This window comes from Esox lucius, chromosome 9 (assembly GCF_011004845.1).
Source record: "Esox lucius isolate fEsoLuc1 chromosome 9, fEsoLuc1.pri, whole genome shotgun sequence".
Taxonomy (NCBI): domain Eukaryota; kingdom Metazoa; phylum Chordata; class Actinopteri; order Esociformes; family Esocidae; genus Esox; species Esox lucius.
Genome location: NC_047577.1, coordinates 18,339,387 through 18,364,630, shown reverse-complemented (window position 1 = coordinate 18,364,630; position 25,244 = coordinate 18,339,387). Strand labels below are relative to the sequence as shown.

The 25,244-nt window shown below is 42.9% G+C and overlaps 2 protein-coding genes across 5 annotated transcripts in view; one reads left to right on the top strand and one right to left on the bottom strand.

Annotated features, from left to right (window-relative positions):
* pkn1a (protein kinase N1a) overlaps positions 1-8,376 on the bottom strand; it is a 42,785-nt gene extending 34,409 nt beyond the window's left edge. For both annotated transcript variants that reach the window (XM_020049821.3, XM_010889242.5), the window contains exon 1: positions 7,515-8,376. Coding sequence is in view for 1 of the 2 variants with exons in the window: in XM_010889242.5 (XP_010887544.1) it covers positions 7,515-7,535 (21 nt within the window). In the remaining variant the exon portion in view is untranslated. The remainder of the gene's footprint in view (positions 1-7,514) is intronic.
* Positions 8,377-18,799: 10,423 nt separating this feature from the next.
* Positions 18,800-25,089, top strand: c9h19orf67 (chromosome 9 C19orf67 homolog). 3 transcript variants are annotated; one of them, XM_020049679.2, is made up of 8 exons: positions 18,801-18,922; positions 19,057-19,176; positions 19,277-19,448; positions 20,106-20,250; positions 21,010-21,110; positions 21,335-21,565; positions 23,241-23,402; positions 24,451-25,089. In XM_020049679.2, the coding sequence occupies exons 2-8, from the start codon at positions 19,125-19,127 to the stop codon at positions 24,575-24,577; spliced, it is 990 nt and encodes a 329-aa protein (XP_019905238.1). In that variant the 5' UTR covers positions 18,801-18,922; positions 19,057-19,124; the 3' UTR covers positions 24,578-25,089. The 3 variants fall into 3 exon arrangements, with proteins under 3 accessions (XP_019905239.1, XP_019905238.1, XP_019905237.1); XM_020049680.2 differs by having other exon boundaries at positions 18,800-19,176; positions 21,031-21,110; XM_020049678.3 differs by having other exon boundaries at positions 18,801-19,176.
* The last annotated feature ends 155 nt before the right edge of the window (positions 25,090-25,244 follow it).

Below are 25,244 nucleotides of genomic sequence, written 5' to 3'. Positions count from 1 at the left end.
TGTGTGTGTTGCGTGTCCCAGCTGAGATTCATCCTGTAAACAAATTGAGAGATGGGCGTGTTCATAATGGCAAGCTAACCAAATAATGTAATCACATGGGGGGGGTTTGGGATGAAATAGTAATGTTGGCCAAGGAGACGAGGTGAGCTGTTTCAGGGGGCTCAGCGCGGTCAGGAGGATTTCGCAAAACTAAACAAAAGTGGATCGGACGGGGGATTAAGTGATGGTTGGACTGGGCTGTGGATTTTTATGGCTAGATGGATTTCCCACACTTCCAGGTCATTTCCAATGATAGACTTAAAACTGATGACCCTTTAGATTGACACGGTAAAGTAATAAAGTGCATCAAAACATGACATCATTGTTTCATGAGCAACGTATCCTGTTAGGTCCCACTGGTGGTCCCACTGGTGGTCCCCCTGGTGGTCCCACTGCTGTCTGCCCAGTTAAGCTGCCGTTCCTTCTCATCCTATCTGCTCATTCTATCTCCTTATATCAGCCTGTCTGTGACTTCATATCCTGGCTTGGACACTAATTGCTCCACAGACTCTGAATTGGGTTGATTTCCCAAAGGGACTCTAATCTGCCGTAAATTACCTAGGTGGCAGTGTTTTGGGGAGTGTGTGTGTTAACATAGTCATTGTCATGGAAACACAGTTCCAGGTAACAAACTTGATACACCTGTTTCCTCTAAACCTAACCTTCCACCTCACAACTGACTGATTGAATAACCCAAGCCCCCACCTCGCAACTGACTGACTGAGTAACCCAAGCCCCCACCTCATAACCAACTGACTGAGTAACCCAAGCCCCCACCTCATAACTGAATGACTGAGTATCCCAACCCCCCACCTCATAACTGAATGACTGAGTAATCCATCCCCCCACCTCATAACTGAATGACGGAGTATCCCAACCCCCCACCTCATAACTGACTGACTGAGTAACCCAACCCCCACCTCATAACCAACTGACTGAGTATCCCAACCCCCCACCTTATAACTGACTGACTGAGTAACCCAACCCCCCACCTCATAACTGACTGACTGAGTAACCCAACCCCCCACCTCATAACTAAATGACTGAGTATCCCAACCCCCCACCTCATAACTGACTGACTGAGTATCCCAACCCCCCACCTCATAACTGACTGACTGAGTAACCCAACCCCCCACCTCATAACTGACTGACTGACCCAACCCCCCACCTCATAACTGACTGACTGACCCAACCCCCCACCTCATAACTGAATGACTGAGTATCCCAACCCCCCACCTCATAACTGAATGACTGAGTATCCCAACCCCCCACCTCATAACTGACTGACTGAGTAACCCAACCCCCCACCTCATAACTGACTGACTGACCCAACCCCCCACCTCATAACTGAATGACTGAGTATCCCAAGCCCCCACCTCATAACTGAATGACTGAGTATCTCAACCCCCCACCTCATAACTGACTGACTGAGTAACCCAACCCCCCACCTCATAACTGATTGACTGAGTAATCCATCCCCCCACCTCATAACTGACTTACTACTCATCCCCTCCCATTTCAGAGTCAGGCGGCTATTCCTAAAATGTGTGTGATGCAGTGAGACTGCATTCTTCGGAAGAGATACAGATTGTACATTTACACTTACAGAAAATGAATCCAGTTTTTTATTATCTGTCTATAATGTATATTTTTCTATGTAATTCTTCCATTATACCACAGAAAAAAACAGGGGCCTTTTCCCCACCCTAAACTTACTGACTCCAACTGTGAACTAATGGCCTCTGTCTCTTTAAGCATATCTGTGTCTACTGATCAGTAGCAGACTCTAATGAAAGGACTGTTTAGAGAGTTAGGCCTTATTAACTCTATAGTTATGTTCTGTATATCCTCCGAGTCTGGACCCACCCAGTACACTGAGGACTGAAAGTGGCAGTGACACACAGACAGACATTATTTTTAAAGTAGTGTAACAAACATCCAGAAGCTTTGAAGATAAAATCAGCCAGACTCACGCCTGCCAAGAGGTAAACACAGGGGCCGAGGCTGAGTCACAACACCAACACTAAACATGCCTAACGACACGGCGACAAAACCGCTGCAAAACAGCTTCTCTGACTAACTCCATCCTTCAGACTGAAGTCACGGGTCTTATCCCAAATGGCAGCCTGTTCCCGGCTGACTGCACTACTTCCAACTAGAGCCTTTATGGGTTCTGGCCTAAAGTAGGGCACTGCCCGTTTAAATAGAGTGCCATTTAGGAGGCCGGACAGTGAGTCAGATAAGAGGCCAATAAAAACCAGTGAAAAAACCCCACTCAGACTCCCTTCTCATTATCAGCCACTGAGGCCCCATCCAACCCCAGTCACCGTGGAGAAACGAGGGAGTCGGCGAAAGAGGTGGAGACGAGAGAGGGGGAGTCCGTTGGGAGAGCAGCTGGTGCGTAGCCTGGGAGGGAGGTGAGGCCAGGAGGTGGGTTAAGGAGGGGCCCCATGGAGGATCACTTTACACAGATCTCCAAACTGTTGCCGGGCTCGGACAAAAAAGCAACAGGGGAGGAGAGACGACTGCCTTCAGACGAACCACACCAGGAACAGAAGAGGGCTGGGAAGTGTGACGACATCAGATGACTTTAGGCTACCATCGACGTTGACAACAACATCACAATGTCCAAAACTGTTTTACTGTATTTGACTCGACTCACACCGCCATGCTCCAGCAGAGCACCGGGCAATGAGCAACTAGCATATTTCCCTGTTTTACCACAGATCATATCCTGCTTGTTCAGGAGCACCTCCACAAGACAATGTGGATGCTTCTCGTCGGGGGTGACTGGGTAGTGGTCAGGATTGAGGGAAGGATGAACGAAGCAAGATACTGAGAAGTCCTTGAAGAAAGGCTGATCCGGAAGAACACAGGACCTCAGATGTGGTGAAGATTCATCTTTCAGCACGACATCAATTCAAGGCACACAGCCAAGACAACACTCGTCCTTGACTGGCCCGGTCAAAGCTCGGACTTGAACCCAGTTTAACTTCTTGGGGAGACCTGAAGACTCCATTGATGCCTAACCAATCCAATAAGGAAAAAGGGGCAAGGCTGCACAAACCACATGTGCAATGCTGGAAATACCAGAGAAGAAATCAAGCTGTTGTTATTACTGCCAAAGGCACTTCTAAAAAGTACTTTAAAAATGCTCTAAATACTTATCTACATGAGATATCATTCAACATTTGTACACGTTTTGTCATTATTGGGTACTGTGTATAGGTTGGGGGAATATAACAATTATGCAGCCCTCTATATATTATTTTAATTTCTTGTCCCAGTAAAAAAAAAAATCCTTGTCTGTGTAAAAAGTTACCAGTTACCAGTTACCTGACGCCTGTCCATGCCCATGCTGCTAACACACAATCCAGTAGTTTAATAATTAGTCCAAACAGTTTGTCCACCCCAGTGTCTATAAGGGGCACTAGAATACTATGGCTTCATTCAATTACTAGTGAGCTGTCCAATTAGGGGTTAAATACTGTGCTGTCCAATTAGAGGTTAGATACTGAGCTTTCCAATTAGGGGTTAAATACTGTGCTGTCCAATTAGAGGTAAGATACTGAGCTTTCCAATTAGGGGTTATATACTGTGCTGTCCAATTAGAGGTAAGATACTGAGCTTTCCAATTAGGGGTTAAATACTGTGCTGTCCAATTAGAGGTAAGATACTGAGCTTTCCAATTAGGGGTTAAATACTGTGCTGTCCAATTAGAGGTTAGATACTGAGCTTTCCAATTAGGGGTTAAATACTGTGCTGTCCAATTAGAGGTTAGATACTGAGCTTTCCAATTAGGGGTTTAATATTTAATCCTGACCAATTAGGGGTTTAATAAGTAATCCTGACCAATCCACCCAATCTTAAGACACTTGTCTTTTCAGGTTCTAAGGTCTATTACCCCAGGCCAGGTCCGGAGACAGAACAGACATCTGCATGAATGGATTTAAATGCAGAATGCTTAAATGCCCCTGGTGTATTCTATCATACAAGATTTAAACCGCCATGCGTGTTTTATCCAATTAAAAAGTTTGCTGCCTTGCTGTGGTCATCACCAGAAAAAACCCTTTTGTTGTTGAAATCCCTGTGCAATGTTTAGGTTTGTCCTCCAAGACCATGGAAACTGGGGAGACTGAGAAGCAGGACTGAAGAAAAGTACATTTGAAATTGCTTGAATTTTTATTCAAGACACACTTTAATTCAGAGGGAGACATGGACATCCCCAATAGATCCCTTAGTATAAATGATTCAACTAGCTCTACCCTACCCGCGGCTCTCCCTTGCCTGCATATAAGCCTAACGTCTCACTCATTAGCCACACGGAATCCCAAATCCTGTGGCTTCTCCACTCTCACTCTCTACATGAAATGAGCCTGCACGGTTACCGTGACCACACTGTGGCTTTAATTCTGAACGCGAGACACATACATGAAATCAATTAATCCCAAAGCAATTTCAATCCATTCAGGCCTGCGGCCATCCTGAAATTATTAGCCACAGTGTATATCCTATATGTAACGCCCGGATTTGTCCTCTGTCTATTTATACATAGAAATAAAAAGGGGACATATCCAGTTGCTACATCCATTCACTAACCATTAGCATTGGGTTCTCGTGAAGACAGTTATCTTCAACCTAACTTCCTTTCCTCCTAGAAACGGATGTTGAGAGCGGCCCAGCGGAAGACACCCATATATATTGGACACATCAATTCAAACTATAAGTGTAGTGGACTTAGTGGCAGTCGACAAACATTTGTTTCGTTGTTTTTGTGTGTTTGCCGTTTTTGGTTGTTGTCAAAACGTGTGTCTGCATTTGTAAAAAAAAAAAAATTAAGAAAAGAAAGAAGCCTTTCACCTTTTGTTCATGTATTCTTTTCACCGTTTCTTAAACATAGTTGAAACAACAATAGAGAAACTGAATTGCACTTTAAGTTGTATTTTAAATAGATATCTTTCCATTCATATCCTCTCAAATAGAAATCTTTCCATTCATCACATTTTTTGAATCCCAAGGCTTTCAGTGATTGGTAGAACCTGTGTAGCCAACAGAAGCTCATTTTAAAGTGAATGTTTGACAATCAGACTATCATAAATCGTTCTGTTAATGTTGTACTACAGAGTAGTGCTTGACAAAAGGAATTACAACCACAACAGACCTATAACCAGGCTCATATAAAACAACCTACATGAAAACAAATTATCCAGTAATTCTAGAAATAGGCAAATACATTTCTAATAAAATATAATCTACTTCCACTCCTGGTTTTCCTGTAAACACAACAAATGTAAACAAATGCCATAAAGTCTAATGCATGTTTAAAACCACCATGTTGATATCATGGATGGTCAATCCTTGCATCCGCAGTTCTGTGTGAATGTGAGTGGTTACATTTCACCAGCCTCTGGCTTTTTAACAAAACAGGGGCGGGGGAACAGTTTGTTATTGATGATTCCCACTTTAAACAGGAGAAGACAGATGATGAGCTATATTAGCTGGGTGGAGAATCAATGTATGCAGCCCAGCGGCCCGGGGCGGTGTCGTAATCAGAAAGGGTCACGTTCCGTCAGAGGCTCTCAGACACACACACACACAAACACACAGCCATGCATACTCCCTGGGGCAGGGTGTACTCTGGCCACAGTGTCCAGAAAGAGAAGGAGGAGAGGAAGGAGGAGAGGGGATGTCATGGGTGATGTCACGGTAGGGTTTGAACTGTGGATGAGGTGGGGCTGGGGAGGGAGGTGCTGGATCGGAGGGGCGGGGTCGTTGTGAGGTCATGAGAACGCTGGGATGTTTGCACAGAGGTTGGCAAGGAGACATGGGACAAAATACACAGGGGCACTTGTGTGGACATTAGACGCACACACATGCGTGCGCACACAAAAACATACATACACACAGGATAAAACACAGCCCCTGGAAACTACTACTGGCTTCCCAGTGAAAACCGGCTGGCCCAAACGTACATACATTCACCGACGCAACAGACACTCTCAGCACACCCGCATTTACTGAAACACACACGCTTGAATGAGTCTCAGCCTAAAAGTGATTCCTCCAACCCAACACTGCCATGTGTTATTGACAAACACTAAGGCAGGCTCATGGCACACAGGCCCCAGAGCCACGCCATGGGGCCCAGCGACAGCCTACCAGCAAGGGTGTGGCCACCCAGGAGAGGATGGGGAAATGTGGGGAGTTGTTGAATGTGATCTGGGTCTGCGGACAACACAATAGGGCCCATTGTTCCACTACGGCCAGAGCCGAGGCATCAGCACAATGCCCTTTGGAGCCCCCGCCCCGCGCTCAGACGGTCGCCCTGGGAGTGGGACACAGACCGTCCGCATGGATGACACACTGTCTAACGGCGGCGAGTTGGAAAACTGTGCACGAGTTGAGTCAACCAGAGCGAGCCGGGTTCAAAGACGGTTGCGTCCGATTCGTTCTAAAGGGGACGGTATAACTTAACAATAAACGTTTCACAGTTAACAGTCATTAAAGCCTATTCTCAGCTTAAAGCTATTCACAGGCTTGAGAACGTTAGCCCCCTCATCTTTTCAAACAAAACGAAATGACTTAAGTGTGTAGAGCAGTAAAGCAGCCATGCCCTGAGCGGCCACGTCTCTCGGTGTCTTTGGAAGCGTGTGTTTCGTTGAACGCGTTAGCTAGTGTTGGTCTGCCTACATCGCCACCGGGCTTTGGCTAGCTGAGAAAGGCTGAGATATGTGCATAACTGTCTCGTTACGTCATGCGGCAGCTTAGGGGAAGGTTCCGTATGCGATCCACTGAAGGTCTCGTTCCACTACCCGTGTCTGAGGACTAAAACAATATCTCTGTTCATAGCTGAACGTTCTACATAAAACATTTGATCAATGTACCAGTGGTTACAATGCTACTTCTCCGCGCCCAGGTTCCCTTCTTCTGCAATTGTGTTACAAACTTCCACGGCCCCACTCTGTTCTGGTTCCCCTCCGACCTTTAGGAGGAAGTGTGACGTACTTTAGGTTCGGATTACAATTGGGCTTGTATTGTGTGCGCCGGGGACAGAAGGTGTGTTGTGGGGAAGCTACTGTAAGATGATTCTGAGAACTGGTTTAGTCCACTGGGATGCTCGAGTGTGTGTGTGTCATAGGATACACCCTCCGGTATTGTGCCAGGTTAAGAACTCTTCCCATATCCGTTGGGTACACAACATAAAAACCCTTTGACAAAGCAATGAGGGCACATTCCAATGTGACAGTGCACTTGGGAGACTGTTCAATAATATAGAGGCCACAAGTGTTCCCTCAAAATTATAGGAGGCCACAAGTGTTTTCACAAAATACATAACCTAAAGCACCGCAGTCTATTTTATTGTTGGAAATGGACGAATATGATGAACATTAGGTTTCGATGGCCCAAAAATTTACAACTACAATGTAATAGAATCATAAAAGCAGCGTTACAACGTAACAACTTCACCAGCTTACTTGTATGGAGTCATTTGCCATCGTTGTCCTCTCCTAACCGGCTGTAGGTGGTCCTTCCAGTGATACCGTTTAGACTCGACCGACTGGACACATGGGCTTGTCCGATTCCACACAAAGTATCGCCTTTCTCCTCGAATCAAGGCTAGATTGTCAATTCATTCAACTGTCAAGCACATATGTCCTCTTTACAAAACCCCACTACTATATTCTAAGAGATACATGAACTTTCAAAAACAATGGTAAAATATAATCCGCATTGTTGTGTAGCCTCAACCCGCCACTACCCAAAGCCGATTGGTCATCCAAAAATGTCGGTCTAGTTCTTCCACTTCGTTCGTTCAGAAAAGACAAAATATTTCAGGGTTTGTGTTTAAAAAAATATTAGCGGAATACAAGCAATAAACTAAACTATTTAATTCAGTTCATAGTTTTTTCTTTGGAGGCTAGTTATCAACTGCTAAAGCACAAGCAAGGGCAACAGTCCGCACGACTCAGTCTCTACTCGCGCAGCAGATTCCGAGGAGGGATTGAGATCCATTGCTAACATACGACGCGACGGGGGTAGAAAAACGGTCAAGTCTGGTCTTCTTTCGTAGTAACATCCGTAAAACATGAAAACGCGCCAGTCACCCTGTCTCACATGCATAAATCCCTCTTTCAATACGCATTGACGACACTGCCTTCTCTTTTCTCTCCGGTATGCTATGCAAAACTACCGATGGATGTCACTGGTAAAAGCTTCGATGTTTGCTTTTCGTTTGGTTTGGGAGGACAGGGACTATCGCCTTGTCTGAGTGTGCATTACCGACGATGGCTCCAGCCGGAGGAAAGCTAGCACTTTTTTCTGATGGAGCTGCGCGCGTTTGCACTCGCGCAGTGGGAGGCAGGAGGAGCGCGCCCAATGTATCATGTGACCATATCCAGACCATGGATTTTTAATTTCCAACTTCTCCTAACCAACTGTTGCTCATCTGTTTTTCAACCATCTGGTCTCAAATCATGTGTTACTATAGCCGAGTGAGCACAACAAAAGACGGTATTGCAGGCATGCTTACCCAAATTATAATATCCACATGGAGCAATCAACCAGCAATAATATGATTACATAATAATAATATGAAAAAAGAGTCCTGCTATGTTTGAGAAAATCGAAATAAAAGTTAACATTGCTGTATTATGAAATATTGATCAGATAATGAAAACTTTAAGACACTGTGGATAGGAGTGTCCCCTATGAAAAAAACGATGGCTGCGTTTGTGCGTGAGAGCGTGCACAGGGTGGGGTTAAGTTAGTTGGAGGCCCCTAGGCTGCAGGTCTTTATGCAGTGTCTTGTGTTATTCTAGTGTTTGTATTGACCTTTTCAGTGTGTTGTCAGTGTGTTCAGTTTTGGCACCAATATTTGAGCTAGGTATGCACACTGTCATCAAGGTTAACCCAATGAGTCAGTAAGAGCTGTCCTCCCCACTTAAAGTAGCTGCAGCAAATCCAAAGAAGCTTGAAGACAGCTGCCCACCAACACCACCAGAGACAACCTATCACCTACTGCAACACTGTCAGTCAGCTGCTGACAAATCTCATAATTATAAAAAAATAAATACTTCAGTTAAATCTTTAGTTAAATCAAATTTCATTTCTTTGCCACCGGGTTTGACTAGCCTGTGATTTAAAACACCCTTGTGTGTGTATATCAGTGTTTGTGTGTGAAATAGTTTGTATCCTCTGATCATCTCCAAATAAGCAGAACTCATCTACAGCCGCAAAAAATTGCAGGTAACGCATATACGAGATTTGATTACCCATAAAATCATACTACCAGAGGAAGAAGGTACAGCATATGAAAATACCGACCAGAAAAATATTAGGCGGGCTAAATAAACATCATCAAGTGATTCATCCTACTGGGCAGTGTGACGTATAGGACAGGATGTTTTTAGTGTTAACTGACCCTGTTATATTATGCAGACTATTTTCTTCAGGACAGTACCTGCATAACGGTCTTAGACTGTATTTACACAGGCAGTTCAATTATGATATTTTGCCTAATTGGCGTGAGAGCAAATCCAATCGGTCAAAAGGTCAATAGGTGCAAGAAGACCAGAACTGGGCTCCCCATTCAAACACATCCATAGACCCTTGTTTTGAGATGTTCATAAAAACATCAACCCAGAACCAAAGCTGGTGTCAGTGCCGGGCTCGGTTCTGAATATGTGAGGTTGAGATGTTAAGATTACTTGTGAATAATGGAACCAGGATGGATCCTCTTGTAGGTTATAATTCTGGAGTAAGTACATCTGACTGTTACAGTTTTTTTCAGTCGCTAACAAGCGTTTGTCCAAACAGTAGTCACATTTTCAAAACTCTAAACACAATTAGCACAGCATCTGTCTTTTGTGGCCATACCATTCACACATTTAATGTCGTTTTCACACAATATGCAGTCAGTGAACACATTTCCACAATGCTTACATTTTCTTAACAGACAAGCTATACCTCCCAACAAAATTATGGATTGTTTTTGTAGTATTTACAAATGTTAACACACAACATCCCACAATAGCAAAAACAATATTCCAAACCTTAAATACAGTATAAAAACCTCTGCTTCTGAAATGATATCAGTTCAAAAACAAAATATATCAAAAATATATCTCAGCTGATAATAAACAAACAATTGAATAATTGACACAGCTGATTTATGTTTGGTGAATTGGGCCAACCACAGCTGATTCCAGTCTGGCTTAGACTCAGTGGCAGGGGCTTATTTTTTCTATTACTATAAAAGGAGGACTTTAAGGAGTGATGTTTTTGGAAACAGTAACAGAAAAAGACAAACATTGTAATGTCTGGACGAGGAAGAGGAAGAGCAAGGGGCCCAGGGAGAAGACCAGGTCCAGTGAGAGATGCAGAAGGAGGTGCAGTGAGAGGTGGAGGTGCAGTAAGAGGTGCAGTGAGAGGAGCAGTAAGAGGTGCAGTGAGAGGAGCAGTAAGAGGTGCAGTGAGAGGTGGAGGTGCAGTGAGAGGAGCAGTAAGAGGTGCAGTGAGAGGAGCAGTGAGAGGAGCAGTGAGAGGTGCAGGTGCAGGCCCAAGGAGAGGGCAAGGTAGAGGTTTTTATAATTTTAACAATAGCCAGAATTTTGAAACCTGGTGTACTTCATTTGACTGCATGTACCTTGTGAAGTGAAAACAAATGTTACTCTTTGACAGAATTATTTCATTTTGAGTCAGATTTCCAGTGTTTTGGTAAAGTTAGTGTGTGTAGAGAAAAACATGTTCTGTTTTGAAATTAAGAGTTAGTATATATTGAACAAAATGTGTTTTTGAGAAGAAAATGAACAATTTGGCCAATTGTGTTTTGTAGGTGTGAGTCTGTGTTAAGAGTTTAGAAAAATTATCTAAAGTATGGGCAAGCGCTTGTTAGCGATTGAAAAAAACTGTAAGATACTGTCCAAGAGAAGGGTTAGTAGTTTTTCCTTGCTCTCCTCCTGTCTTTGTGAAATCCAATCCCCTAATCGGAGCAACTTGGGATGAGTGTAAGATAGAAAACATTACGCAATCGAAAACAATAGCAAGTTTAGATATTCCCTCCATGTTATAATCTGTTTTCTTCTTTTTGGCACCTATTAAGAACACAACCCTGAAAATGTGATCATAGTGTCCCATCTTAACATTACTTTGTTTTTTCTTTCACCGAAGCTGTGAGTAGTAGAGGGATTTGTAGTATTAGTAGTAGGGGGATTTGTAGTAGTAGTAGTAGTAGGGGGATTTGTAGTAGTAATAGTAAAGGGATTTGTAGTAGTAGTAGTAGGGGGATTTGTAATAGTAGTAGTAGAGGGATTTGTAGTAGTAGTAGTAGTAGAGAGATTTGTAGTAGTAGTAGTAGAGGGATTTGTAGTAGTAGTAGTAGTAGGGTGATTTGTAATAGTAGTAGTAGAGGGATTTGTAGTAGTAGTAGTAGTGGGATTTGTAATAGTAGTAGTAGAGGGATTTGTAGTAGTAGTAGTAGAGGGATTTGTAGTAGTAGTAGTAGTAGGGGGATTTGTAATAGTAGTAGTAGAGGGATTTGTAGTAGTAGTAGTAGTAGAGGGATTTGTAGTAGTAGTAGTAGAGGGATTTGTAGTAGTAGTAGCAGGGGGATTTGTAATAGTAGTAATAGAGTGATTTGTAGTAGTAGTAATAGAGGGATTTGTAGTAGTAGTAGGGGGATTTGTAGTAGTAGTAGGGGGGTTTGTAGTAGTAGTAGTAGTAGAGGGATTTGTAGTAGTAGTAGTAGCCCTGGGTTTGCAGAGAGGTCACAGTGCAACAACTATCTGAACAGGTGATACAGAGCATAACATCCAGATCTTATTCATTAGAGAAAAGCTTAGCAAATCATTTTGCAATTGAAAAACTAGAACAAGCTTCACGGGAATTCCTATGAGAATAAGATCCATGTAACTTAATCAGACTCCCATGCATGCTCACATTACAATATTATGTATTCTTTCACCAAGGTTGAGGAAAAAATAGCATTCTTTGAAGGTGGATGGACATTTAAAAAGTATATATTTCAACACAAAAATAATAAACACAATTTTGACAAATATGATTAGAAGTACACTCACCTAAAGGATTATTAGGAACACCTGTTCAATTTCTCATTAATGCAATTATCTAATCAACCAATCACATGGCAGTTGCTTCAATGCATTTAGGGGTGTGGTCCTGGTCAAGACAATCTCCTGAACTCCAAACTGAATGTCAGAATGGGAAAGAAAGGTGATTTAAGCAATTCTGAGCGTGGCATGGTTGTTGGTGCCAGACGGGCCGGTCTGAGTATTTCACAATCTGCTCAGTTACTGGGAGTTTCACGCACATCCATTTCTAGGGTTTACAAAGAATGGTGTGAAAAGGGAAAATCATCCAGTATGCGGCAGTCCTGTGGGCGAAAATGCCTTTTTGATGCTAGAGGTCAGAGGAGAATGGGCCGACTGATTCAAGATGATAGAAGAGCAACTTTGACTGACTAACCACTCGTTACAACCAAGGTATGCAGCAAAGCTTTTGTGAAGACACAACACGCACAACCTTGAGGCGGATGGGCTACAACAGCAGAAGACCCCACCGGGGACCACTCATCTCCACTACAAATAGGAAATAGAGGCTACAATTTGCACGAGCTCACCAAAATTGGACAGTTGAAGACTGGAAGGATGTTGCCTGGTCTGATGAGTCTCGGTTTCTGTTGAGACATTCAGATTGTAGATTTAGAATTTGGCGTAAACAGAATGAGAACATGGATCCATCATGCCTTGTTACCACTGTGCAGGCTGGTGGTGGTGGTGTAATGGTGTGGGGGATGTTTTCTTGGCACATTTTAGGCCCCCTAGTGCCAATTGGGCATCGTTTAAATGCCACGGCCTACATGAGCATTGTTTCTGACCATGTCCATCCCTTTATGACCACCATGTACCCATCCTCTGATGGCTACTTCCAGCAGGATAACGCACCATGTCACAAAGCTCGAATCATTTCAAATTGGTTTCTTGAACATGACAATGAGTTCACTGTACTGAAATGGCCCCCACAGTCACCAGATATCAACCCAATAGAGCATCTTTGGGATGTGGTGGAACGGGAGCTTCGTGCCCTGGATGTGCATCCCACAAATCTCCATCAACTGCAAGATACTATCCTATCAATATGGGCACCTTGTTGAATCAATGCCATGTAGAATTAAGGCAGTCCTGAAGGCGAAAGGGAGTCAAACACAGTATGGTGTTCCTAATAATCCTTTAGGTGAGTGTATATTTAAGTATGAATTCCACTAATTGTAGAAGGGGCACTGTTGAGCCAAAACAGGTCCCCAATAATTGCCTTAAGCATGTGCAGTGCTATGAAAACATATTTGCCCCCTGTCTGATTTTAATGTAATGTTGCACAATGTCTGTGGATTGTAATAATATATAAAGGTAGTCTATATATATAAGAGGGGAAAAAATACACCATAGTTAAGTGCTTGTTTCATTGGTTTGGTGTGCCTGGAATGCCTTGGTTAACAACTAGGCTTGACCTGGCCAGCCCCGCCAAATATATAAACTGGCCCTCACATCTTATGGAAATGACAGAACACAAAAGCTGCGGAAGCATTCAAATCTGGAAAGCTCCATGTAACCACAGTCTGAGCCTTATTGTCCAAAGGGAGAAAGTCTGGGACAATATTGAGACTTCCCAGGAGTGTCTGTCCTGCCAGGGATCAGCATGCCTCTCTCGACCTCAGCCAAAGGCAGTGCAGATTACTTCATTCATCATCAGAATGACACAGGGCAAAATTAGGCTTCATGGCAGAGTAGCAATGCGGATACGACTGGTCACTATGAAGAACAGGAATGCTTGTCTCGAGTTTCCCACAAAACCATCTAGGTAATAAAGACTTCTGGATTAACGTTCAACAGCCCCCGTTATGTCAGGCAAAAACCACTACTGCATTCCACATTTTATGTCTTGGTTGGGAGTGGCTTGGCTACATCAGGCCCTGGACAATGTTCCATCACTGAAGGAACCATTAATTCTGTTTTGTATTAGAGAACTCTACAGGAGAATGTCAGGCCTTCTGTCTGTGAGCAGAGGCCGATGCACAGCTCGGTTGTGCATGAAAACAATGATCCAAAATACAAAAGCAAGTCTACAATAGAACGTTTGAAGAACAAGTAATGTACAGTTTTGGAATGGCTGATGTCAAATTCCAGACTTAAACAAATTTGTAGCAGGACCTGAGATGAGGAGTTCATGTTTTAAAATACACAAATGTCACTGAGTTAAAGCAGTTGTGCACGGAGGAGTGACGATTCCTCTGTTACTCAGTGACAGATCAATATCCACAGGAAGCGTTTGGTTGCAGTCAGGGCTGTGAAGATGGTGTAACAACTTTTTCAGTTGGAGGGGGATGTTATGTTATCACACGGGATCATTAGGCATTGCATTACTTTATTTAATAAATGAAAAAGAAAATGGTGTTGTTTGTTCACTCCGGTTCCCTTGAATCTAATGTTTCTTTTAGTTCGATCTGATAACACTCAGATATCTGATAACATTGGCCCTATGAGCCCCATGTTATCAACACCACTCAATTTCAAACATGACATTGCACAGATGTGGTTTGATAGTAATTTGACATATACACTCACCTAAAGGATTATTAGGAACACCATACTAATACTGTGTTTGAACCCCTTTCGCCTTCAGAACTGCCTTAATTCTACGTGGCATTGATTCAACAAGGTGCTGAAAGCATTCTTTAGAAATGTTGGCCCATATTGATCGGATAGCATCTTGCATTTGATGGAGATTTGTGGGATGCACATCCAGGGCACGAAGCTCCCGTTCCACCACATCCCAAAGATGCTCTATTGGGTTGATATCTGGTGACTGTGGGGGCCATTTCAGTACAGTGAACTCATTGTCATGTTCAAGAAACCAATTTGAAATGATTCGAGCTTTGTGACATGGTGCGTTATCCTGCTGGAAGTAGCCATCAGAGGATGGGTACATGGTGGTCATAAAGGGATGGACATGGTCAGAAACAATGCTCATGTAGGCCGTGGCATTTAAACGATGCCCAATTGGCACTAGGGGGCCTAAAGTGTGCCAAGAAAACATCCCCCACACCATTACACCACCACCACCAGCCTGCACAGTGGTAACAAGGCATGATGGATCCATGTTCTCATTCTGTTTACGCCAAATTCTGACTCTACAATCTGAATGTCTCAACAGAAACCGAGACTCATCAGACCAGGCAACATCCTTCCAGTCTTCAACTGTCCAATTTTGGTGAGCTCGTGCAAATTGTAGCCTCTTTTTCCTATTTGTAGTGGAGATGAGTGGTCCCCGGTGGGGTCTTCTGCTGTTGTAGCCCATCCGCCTCAAGGTTGTGCGTGTTGTGTCTTCACAAAAGCTTTGCTGCATACCTTGGTTGTAACGAGTGGTTAGTTCAGTCAAAGTTGCTCTTCTATCAGTTTGAATCAGTCGGCAGTTTGAATCAACAAGGCATTTTCGCCCACAGGACTGCCGCATACTGGATGATTTTCCCTTTTCACACCATTCTTTGTAAACCCTAGAAATGGTTGCGCGTGAAAATCCCAGTAACTGAGCAGATTGTGAAATACTCAGACCGGCCCGTCTGGCACCAACAACCATGCCACGCTCTAAATTGCTTAAATCACCTTTCTTTCCCATTCTGACATTCAGTTTGGAGTTCAGGAGATTGTCTTGACCAGGACCACACCCCTAAATGCATTGAAGCAACTGCCATGTGATTGGTTGACTAGATAATTGCATTAATGAGAAATTGAACAGGTGTTCCTAATAATCCTTTAGGTGAGTGTATATTATGTACATACAAACAACGTAATACACATCCTGCCCAAAACGGAAGGTTTAAAAAAAAAAAGCCTGGAGTGCATTTTTTATTCACCACTTGTTACGTTAATCCTGAAAGAATTCAGCAATATGCTGACCCCAAGCTTGTGTTTAGCATACTGAATGCTTCAGTAGGACACCTCACATTTTATTAAGCTTCCGTTCTTTAATTGTTTTCGTAGAATTGTCTTCATAGGTTCTCGGTCGTCTTTGTACCTGCGCTGAGGTGCCATCCTTGAGGTCAGAAGGAGCGTTATGCTGGACACCACCTAGAAGAAACGTCTGCTGTTGCTGAACTGGGACCTCTAAGACTTGTGCGGCCTAGACTGTGGTGGATGGCTCCGCAATACAACCTTAAGAACACGCAAACTCTCAACTGTTTTGAAGCCGAATCCATTTATAGAACAATGCACTTCGTGTATTCGGTCCTTATATGTTGTGTACCACTTGCAGAACTTGCTGACACGTTCCCAACTAAAGGTCTGGGAATGTGTCAGTGTATTTACCAAATCTGTTTCTGATTAGGGATAACATTTTGGTTTGGTGTTGTTTAGTATATTCCAACCTTTGTGGTGAGGACCTGGCAGAGGAGCTCTAGTGAAATCAACATTCGTCTAACATACTTGAAAGAATAAAGTGGAAATTCACAGGGAAAAACCGACTGAGTAAAAAGGGAAGTACCAATAACAACCACTGGCCACCCCCCATCCTCACGAGCAGAAAAAGGAATCGGAAATTAATTATTTCATTCAATCAAATTTCCCCCTTCTGCAATTCAAATGTTCAGCATTAAGCGACCAACATTTTCAACCTAGTCTAGTGGAAACTACATTCACTTTATCCCATATCCTACCTTTGACTGAATGATGTAGCTTGATCCTTTACTTTTGAAGGTTGTGCCTAATATTTATGACAACCAGCTTATTGTGTTGATTGTCTCAGAGAGAAGTACCGTGACGGGAAGATGATTTCCCTGCAGATCTAAACCCCCTCTGAAGCCAGTCTAAGGGAGGCTATTTTTTTCACACTTAGGACAGGCTGTTATTCCACTTGAAATAATGTAATTTTTTTAGTATTTGTAAGCCTACATTTTGTTTTCTAGCAGTAGAGGATCATCTGTTGAGTTCTTAAATGAATACATTTTTATTTTGGTCACAGCCTAAAATAAATTAACTGTGAGCCTTCATTGCTATACAAACCTAGCCAGAAATAATTTCCACTTTGTTACTATTATTCAATACAGAAAAACTAAAACGTTGCATTCTGCAAGGGAATGGTAAGAGAACCTTTTGCATAACACATGTCTGCAAGAATTCCTGCATGATGCGTCGTCTTGAGGTATGACAGCACTGCTGCCTCTCGCTGGCCTTGAAATTACCTCTGAGCAGACAACGGTACTGGAAAATATAGTGTATTTTACGGCTACGGACGTGAGTGCTACTGGACAATAGTCATTTAGTCAGGATGTCTGGGAATTATTGGGCACAGGTACTATGTTGACCTGCTTGATACCCATTGGTATGGATCTTACAACCCATGTGAGAGAAGCAGACTGCAGTCTTTATTGAAGACTCATCTCTTCAGTAGGGCCCAGTGTAGTCTGGCCCAGGGGGGCAAAGGTAAATAGAAAGACACCGGTTCTGCATCCCCTGGGGCTTTTTTTTGCAAAGAAAACCCTGTAGGCTATATCCCCTGATCTTGTCTCAAGGTGGTTTGGAACTGCCCTGAAGGGTTGGAACAGCCAAGAGCCCAGACGTGGATCCATAGGCAAAAACCATTGGCCTTGAAGCGGATTCAACCTTCAGCTGGAAGCCAGTGTAGAGCGCGAAGACGCAAGGTGACACGGGAGAACTTGGGAATGTTGAACACAAGGCAGGCTGCTGCATTCTGAATGAGTTTCAGGGGTTTGGTTTCACACGCTGGGAGCCCTGCCAAGAATGAGTCGCAGTAATCCAGATGGGAGGTGCCAAGTACTTGGACAAGTACCTGTGCTGCTTCCTGAGTGAGGTAAGGTCATAATTTACAAATGTTGTAGAGCATGAACATGCAGGAGCGAGTCACTGCCTTGGTGCTAGCAGACAACGACAGCATGTCGTATGGGCCATGCCAAGGTTCTTGACATCTGGGAGAAGGACACTTTGTCGTTGTCACTTGTCAACCATGATGGACATGTCCAGGAGCGGACAGGCCTTCTCGTGAAAGAGGGGCAGTTCAGTTTGTCAAGGTTTAGGTTGGGTGTCTGTTTCAGCATTTTGTGACAACTGCTGATGTAAAAGGGGCTTTCTAAAATAAATGTTGACTGATTGAATGCTTTTCGTAGTCAACAATTTAATAGCTTAACGACTAGTTAAGAAATGTAATTATGTCTGCTAGCTGTAGAATACAGTGGAATGCATACCATGAAATATTTGATCGTCCAGAGGATCAAAAACCATTGGTTTATGGCTATAATACTACATTATATTTAAAATTCATGTTACATTTTAATGACAGAGGCACACAGCCATATGCTTCTAATGAGCCTACATTTCAGACAAAGCCTCCAACCATTTTATTTTTCCTCCAACCATAACTTCCAGATTGTAACCTAATTAGAATGTCTTTCCCACGCCATGTAAGGTACAGTATGACTGCAAAGCACTGTTGTTGTGCGATTGGATCAGCTCGTAGATTAGGGAATGCCATAAAGCATGATTACGTCAGATACAACAGCGAACAACAAGGTTAATCCATAATTCCTGATCACATAAGTAATCTTTACAATGTAATGTAACGCAATTCATGGATTAAGTAGGATTTATCGGATTTCATGAAACAATCTTGCACTCTGCTGGTATTATTTTATTATTACTGGAAAGACCATAATTCCGACAAGGCTTCTGAAATATCTTAAATGAAACAGTATACTTTTGGGAGACCGGAAAGTACACAGAAAGACCGCACCGACATGACTGGGCTCCCGCGCATTCACTGTGACGTGGTGTCGCGTTGTGTATCTTGGGAACACTGGGTATGTACCCCGTCCCTGGCTGAATTGGAATAGTTTTTTTTTACGTTAGAAGTAAACTTTCTCTAAGCATTATTTCAACTGATATCAAACTGCATTGCTTCATTGTTAAGAAGCTAATTTCGAACTGTTTCTAGGCCTAGCTAAAACTTGCAAGAACGAGAGTTTGTACTCATCAGAAAAGCAGGCCACAGGGAGAAAGCATATGGAACCTTTAGAAACGAATAATAATCCTCTACCAGCATTACCATACACCGGTGAGTAACAGTCTAAACGCATAGCTAGCAAACTAAATAATTATCAAAATAGTAACCTGGGCGAATTCAAGTCAACAGATGATTTCCCGCGATTTCTCAGGTATGGAACTTGGAGAGTTTCATATTGCTTTGGCGTCCTTATGTGGTGACGAAAAGAACAGCTCGGAGAGAGCTAATATCGACATGATGGATCTGAAGCTCAAACCAGTCGAACAGCAACTCCAGTACCTACTGAATAAAGCGGATGAATTGCAGGCGCAGGTTTTATACAGGTGAGGCCGTTGGAAATTTAGATTTTCTGAGTTATTGATAGGTAGGTTAGTAGGTTCCATTAATATGTCAGCAAAAAAAATTTACATCTAGAGGTCGAGTTATTTATTACAAAGGCTTAAAGTATTGCATAGTTAACCCCTGGCCTGTTACATATGACCTATGTATACATGTTTTACTGTACTGGTGTGACCAAAAACCCCTAGAAGGGTAATAAAACAAGGATAATATCACTTCATGGAACATTTCTCCCTTCCCCATGAAACAAAATGCTATTTTCAACTTAAGGGTTAAATTTAGGCTAAAAGTAACAATTAGAGAACATTTGAATTTGTGTTGGGAGAGTATATAGCTGTGTTCCAGGGGTAGCACTCCCATCTACATGCACATAATGCAGCTTGCTGCCAAAGAACCAGGGTTCAGTTCCCTTCTCTACACTTTACCCGTTTCCTCTTTTCCCTGTCTCCCTATGACCCAAACCCCACTGTCAATAAATGCCTTGAGAGGAGAGGGAAAAACTATAGAAATATGTATGCAGTGTATATGTCCTCTGTCATTTTAGAAGAAGCAACATAGGTGTAGGATTAGGGATTGGTGAAATTGTGAATTATGTTTTGGTTGCACACAGGTATGGTGAAACATGTATGATTTGTCTGCAGGCGTGACAATCTTCAGGAGGAAAACCTTGCTATAGTGGTGCCTACTTTCCTGCGGACCTGTCAGCCTTACTTCTCTTACCTGGAGGACACCGCTCGAAGTTCCCACCCCCAGCGCACATCCCTGCCCACGTACATCTGCTCCCGTGTACGAAAGAAACCCCCACACTCACAACCATGACTTGATAGGTCATGCAGTAGCATGAATAAGTGTTTGTTTCCTGTCAGATTTTCTGCACATCTGTTCCGATGTTATCAGGTTGTCAACCATAATCTAATATTAGATAAAAGTGACCCAAAGTGAACAAACACAACCATTTGGCACACATTACATTTATTCATTAAACACAAAATGTTCCTGTGTTGTTGCATTATCGTCGGTTACGCCAACTTTAGCAGCAATAACTGCAACCAAACACTTCCTGTAGTTATTGAATAATCTCTCACAGCGCCAGTAACGTGTGGGTTTTTGAGCATGAACCGTTTGGTTCCTGTCCCTCCATGACTTCTCAATGGGGTTTAGGTCTGGACTTTGATCCAGCCTTTCCATAATTCAGATCTTCATGTTCCAGCATTGTGATGCAGACTTCCCAGTAAGTTTCCAAGGTTATTCAGCGGTAAATTCGGCGGGGCTGTCCCAGACCTGATGATTGTTAGTTTGATCATCTTACACATAAAAGAAGAGCCCTATATTATATTTCTCTCAGACAGGGAAATTAATTTTCACAGTACTGTAAATGTGCAACTCTACTATATTGAAACACATCGTGTTATGTATTAATACTTAAATAATGTGTTTTATACACAACCATAGAAGTCCCTGTATGGCAGTGAGAGGTTTGAAATGGGAAAATTATAAAGCGACAGTAAACCTAGTGATTCTGTGTGTGTGTGTGTGTGTGTGTAGCTGTTATTCTTCTCCCAGCAGCTGTGTGCGAGGCTGGAGAAGCTACTCCTGACGTATGCTTCCTTTGACTTCATATCTCTGGAGGAGGTGGAGCCGTTCAGGTACTGTTCTGTCTGAACATACCTTTCCCCACCAAGCCTCTCTTATGTCCCGGTCCTACATGGCTGGCATCCCTACACAGGCCCTGGGGCCTGGAGGGCGAACCACCTTCCATCTTTATTCTTTTGCAATGTCTCTGCTGAGAAGTACCTCCCCCCCATATATACAGTTATGTCCAGTTTTTCTGATTTCCTGTTGGTTCATTGTCCGTTTCTGCCCATTCCAGCTTCTCCCACTTCTTCATAGGCAAGTTTTGGATAGACAGTGTGAGGCTGTCCATATTCCGCTACTGTCGCCCAGCCCCGTACCTGGCAGAGTTTGACACTGGGCTGTACAAATGTATGCGCTGGAATGTGGAGAGACACAGAGAGAGGCCAGACGAGGAGGGGGAGGAAAAGATGGAGGGAGAGGAAGATGAGATAGTGGGAGTGGATGGGAGAGCCATCAACATGGAGTAGTGAGTGAGAGAGAGACATAATAGTGGATCTGGAGGAAGGGTTTAACTAATGTACACTGCTCCAAAAAATGAAGGGAACATGTAATCATCAAGGTGTAACACCAAGTCCATTAAACTTCAGGGATGTCAATCTGTCCAGTTGGGAAGCACAAGTGATTGTGAATCAACGTCACCAGTTTTGGTGTGACAACAGGTGCACTGGAGAGGCAACAGCAAGACAACCCCCAAAAAGGGAATGGATTTGCAGGTGGTGGCCACCGACAATTGCTATCTCCTTATCTTTCATGACTGATTCTTTAGGTTTGCATTTTGCTAGTATCCTTGTCACTACTGGTAGCATTAGGTGGTACCCGCATTCAGGTTGCACAGGTAGTCCAGCTCCTCCAGGGTGGCACATCCATACGTGCCGTCGATAAATGGTTTGCTGTGTCCCCCAGTACAGTCTCAAATGCATGTAGGTGATATCAGGAAACGGCCGTCACACGAGGAGAGCTGGACAGGGCCATAGAAGGGCATCAACCCAGCAGCAGGACCAGTATCTGCTCCTTTGGAGCACTGCCAGAGCCCTACAAAATGATCTAGAGCGGGCTACTGGTGTGCATGTTTCTAACCAAACTGTCAGAAACAGACTCCATTAGGGCCTAACATCCTCTAGTGGGACCTGTGCTCACAGCCCAGCACCATTCAGCTTGATTGGCATTTTCCAGAGAACACTAGAATTGGCAGATCCGCCATTGGTGCCCTGTTCTCTTCACAGATGAGAGCAGGTTCACACTGAGCACGTGACAGACGTGAAAGATTCTGGAGATGCCGTTGTGAACATTATGCTGACTGCAACATCATCTAGCATGACCGGTTGGCAGTGGGTCAGTGATGGTCTGGGGAGGCATATCCTTGGAGGGTCGCACAGACCTCTCTGCTGTTAGGTACCGGGATGAAATCCTCAGGCCCATTGTTAGACCTTTGAATGGTGCAGTGGGCCCTGGGTTCCTCCTGGTGCAGGACAATGCCAGGCCTCATGTAGCCAGAGTGTGTAGGCAGTTCCTGGATGATGAAGGCATTGATGCCATTGACTGGCCTTCATGTTCCCCAGACCTGAATCCAATTGAGAACCTCTGGGACGTAATGTATCAGTGCATCCGACGCCGCCAAGTAGCGCCACAGACTGTCCAGGAGCTCACTGATGCTCTGATCCATTTTCATCAGGAGCATGCCCAGACGTTGTCGGGAGTGCATACAGGCATGTGGGGGCCATACACACTACTCAGACACATTATGAGTTGCTGTGTTGAAATTCACTCAAGTAGGAACAGCCTGTGATTTCAGTTGTTTACTTAGATTTTTGGTGTGAGTTTGAATCCAGCTGTCAATCGGTTGGTGATTTATGTTTCCATTGACCGTTGTTACGTCATTGTTTATCAAGGAATTACACAATGTACAGTAAAGATTTTGATCTTTAATATATTTTGTTCATCGAGACCTGATTTGGTATTTAAGTGTTCCCTTAATTTTTTCGAGCGGTGTATATCATGTAAGGAAATATTTACTAAAGTTCAATATTAATGTCAAAAATACAGTTAATTGTTTATAGGGTCAAAAAAATGTCATTCTGTCCAAAAATCAGTAAATCAGATAGTGTCTCGTGCCTGTGTGTGTATCTATGTTCACTGTGCAGTTACTTCCTGTGCTACGAGGATGTTCCTGAGGAGCCTGCCGACAGGGGCAGTAGAGGCGACGGAGGGGAGACATTTGCTACAGGCAGAGTGGTCAGGATGTGGTCAATTGGTCAGTGGGTACAAACGCACCCTGACCCCGAGACAGACGACCTCTTGATCTGGTACACAGTAATATTTAGATAGCTTAATTAATGGAAATGTCTCTTCAGTGTGAATTTAAATTGGACCATTTTTGGAGGTGTACTGTTTTAAATTCCTCTGGGGAACCAAATGCATTTTGTCTGCCGTCATTGGTTCAATGTGCTGTGACACAAAGTAAATCACCGGCTTGTCCCCCAAAACATATGGTTTAAATAAAATGGTGATATTCTTTTCCAAAATACAAATAGCTGGAAAACGCTGTTCTAATGCGCACACCTACAGTACCTGTCAAAAGCTTGAACACACCTACCTGTTCAGTTTCTTTAGTTTTACTATTTCCACATTGAATAATAGTGGAAATTATAATAGAATAACATCTAAACTATGAAATAACACATAGGGATTCTTGTAGCAACCAAAACAGATCAAATATTCCATATTGTATATTCTTCCGAGTAGCCACCTTTTAACTAGTCATATTTGTCATCCTTTTCCTATAACAAAGATTAAAATACATGTAAAATATTTGTCAAAATTTCTCTGATATTTTATATCACTAAAATTGAACCTATCCATTCAACTGTACAAACATGAAGAACAATAAAAGTATTTACCCAAATAATTTTTACATTTTAGTAATTAAGCAGACGCTCTTAAACAGAGTGACTTACATAGGCTAATCGTTAACAAAACAGATTTTCATGCGCTACCCATGGGCAGAACAACAGAAGTATTTTTCACCTTGGGGATTCAATCTAGAAACCATTTGTTTACTGGTCAGATAGTTTAACTACTTGGCTAACATTATGTAATAGTATTCATCAAATAGGCTCTATATTATTTTTATCTCATTAAGTCTACTTCATCCTCTCTAGCATAGGCATTTCTTTTTTGGAATTTGGACGTTTAAACAGCAACAGCATTTAGGCAGCTGAAAGGCAATTGATATGAAAACCAAGAGAACACAAGAGAAGGTGTTTATTAAACTAGTAGTCAGTCAACACCCCCAGTGTCTGACACCTTTATCGTACTGTGTAACTGTAGCTTACACTGTGAATGTGTTTTCAGGCTGCTGTACAGTGTTCCGCAGGCTCAGTACCACAGGCTTTTGTGCCTGGGGGAAGAAGAGCCCTCTACATGCTGCGCCACCGACTGCTTACTGAGGGCGCTGTGCTTTCAACCGAGCCCAGACTGATGCCAGTTCTGTCTATGCTCATAACATGTTCCAGATGATTGAAGGGATTTAATATGACTTATTTTAGGATTGTGTTCTTTGGCTTATGTTTTCAGATATATGTAATGACTGGAAAAGACTGTAAGGGACAAACTCTTAAATAGCTCCAGTTCCTGTTAGCCATGTTTTAAGGCTTGCAGGAAAAAAAAATGTTACGTTACCAACAGAAGTTTTATTACCATGCCCCGACTGCTCCCGACCAGCTAGTGAGACATTTATTTTAGTTTGTTCATATTCATGGTTTTATTGAGCACATTTATGTTACTATGTTTGGTAGCCTGGTTGCCAGACTTTTTAGCTTAAATTTCGGTCCCTGTTCTATTGTGTCATGTGCCAAAGTTTGCAATAACAAGGATGGGCAAGAAGTGAAATGTTAGCTTATTTAACTGGTACTCAGACTAGTTTTGTGTTTGGATTTTTTATTTTTTGTAAGATGTTCAATAGAACTATTAAACTGTCATTGATTTGCTTTTTCTAAAAGAAAATAATTGTACAAAAAAAGAGAGAAATTTATTGGCTATTTACAATTTCTGTTTCAAAAAATTGCCTACTGTGATAACCTCAAAAGAAAAGATCATTTTTAGCGTTTTTAGCATTATTTATTGTTAAGTTTTGCCATCAAGTGATG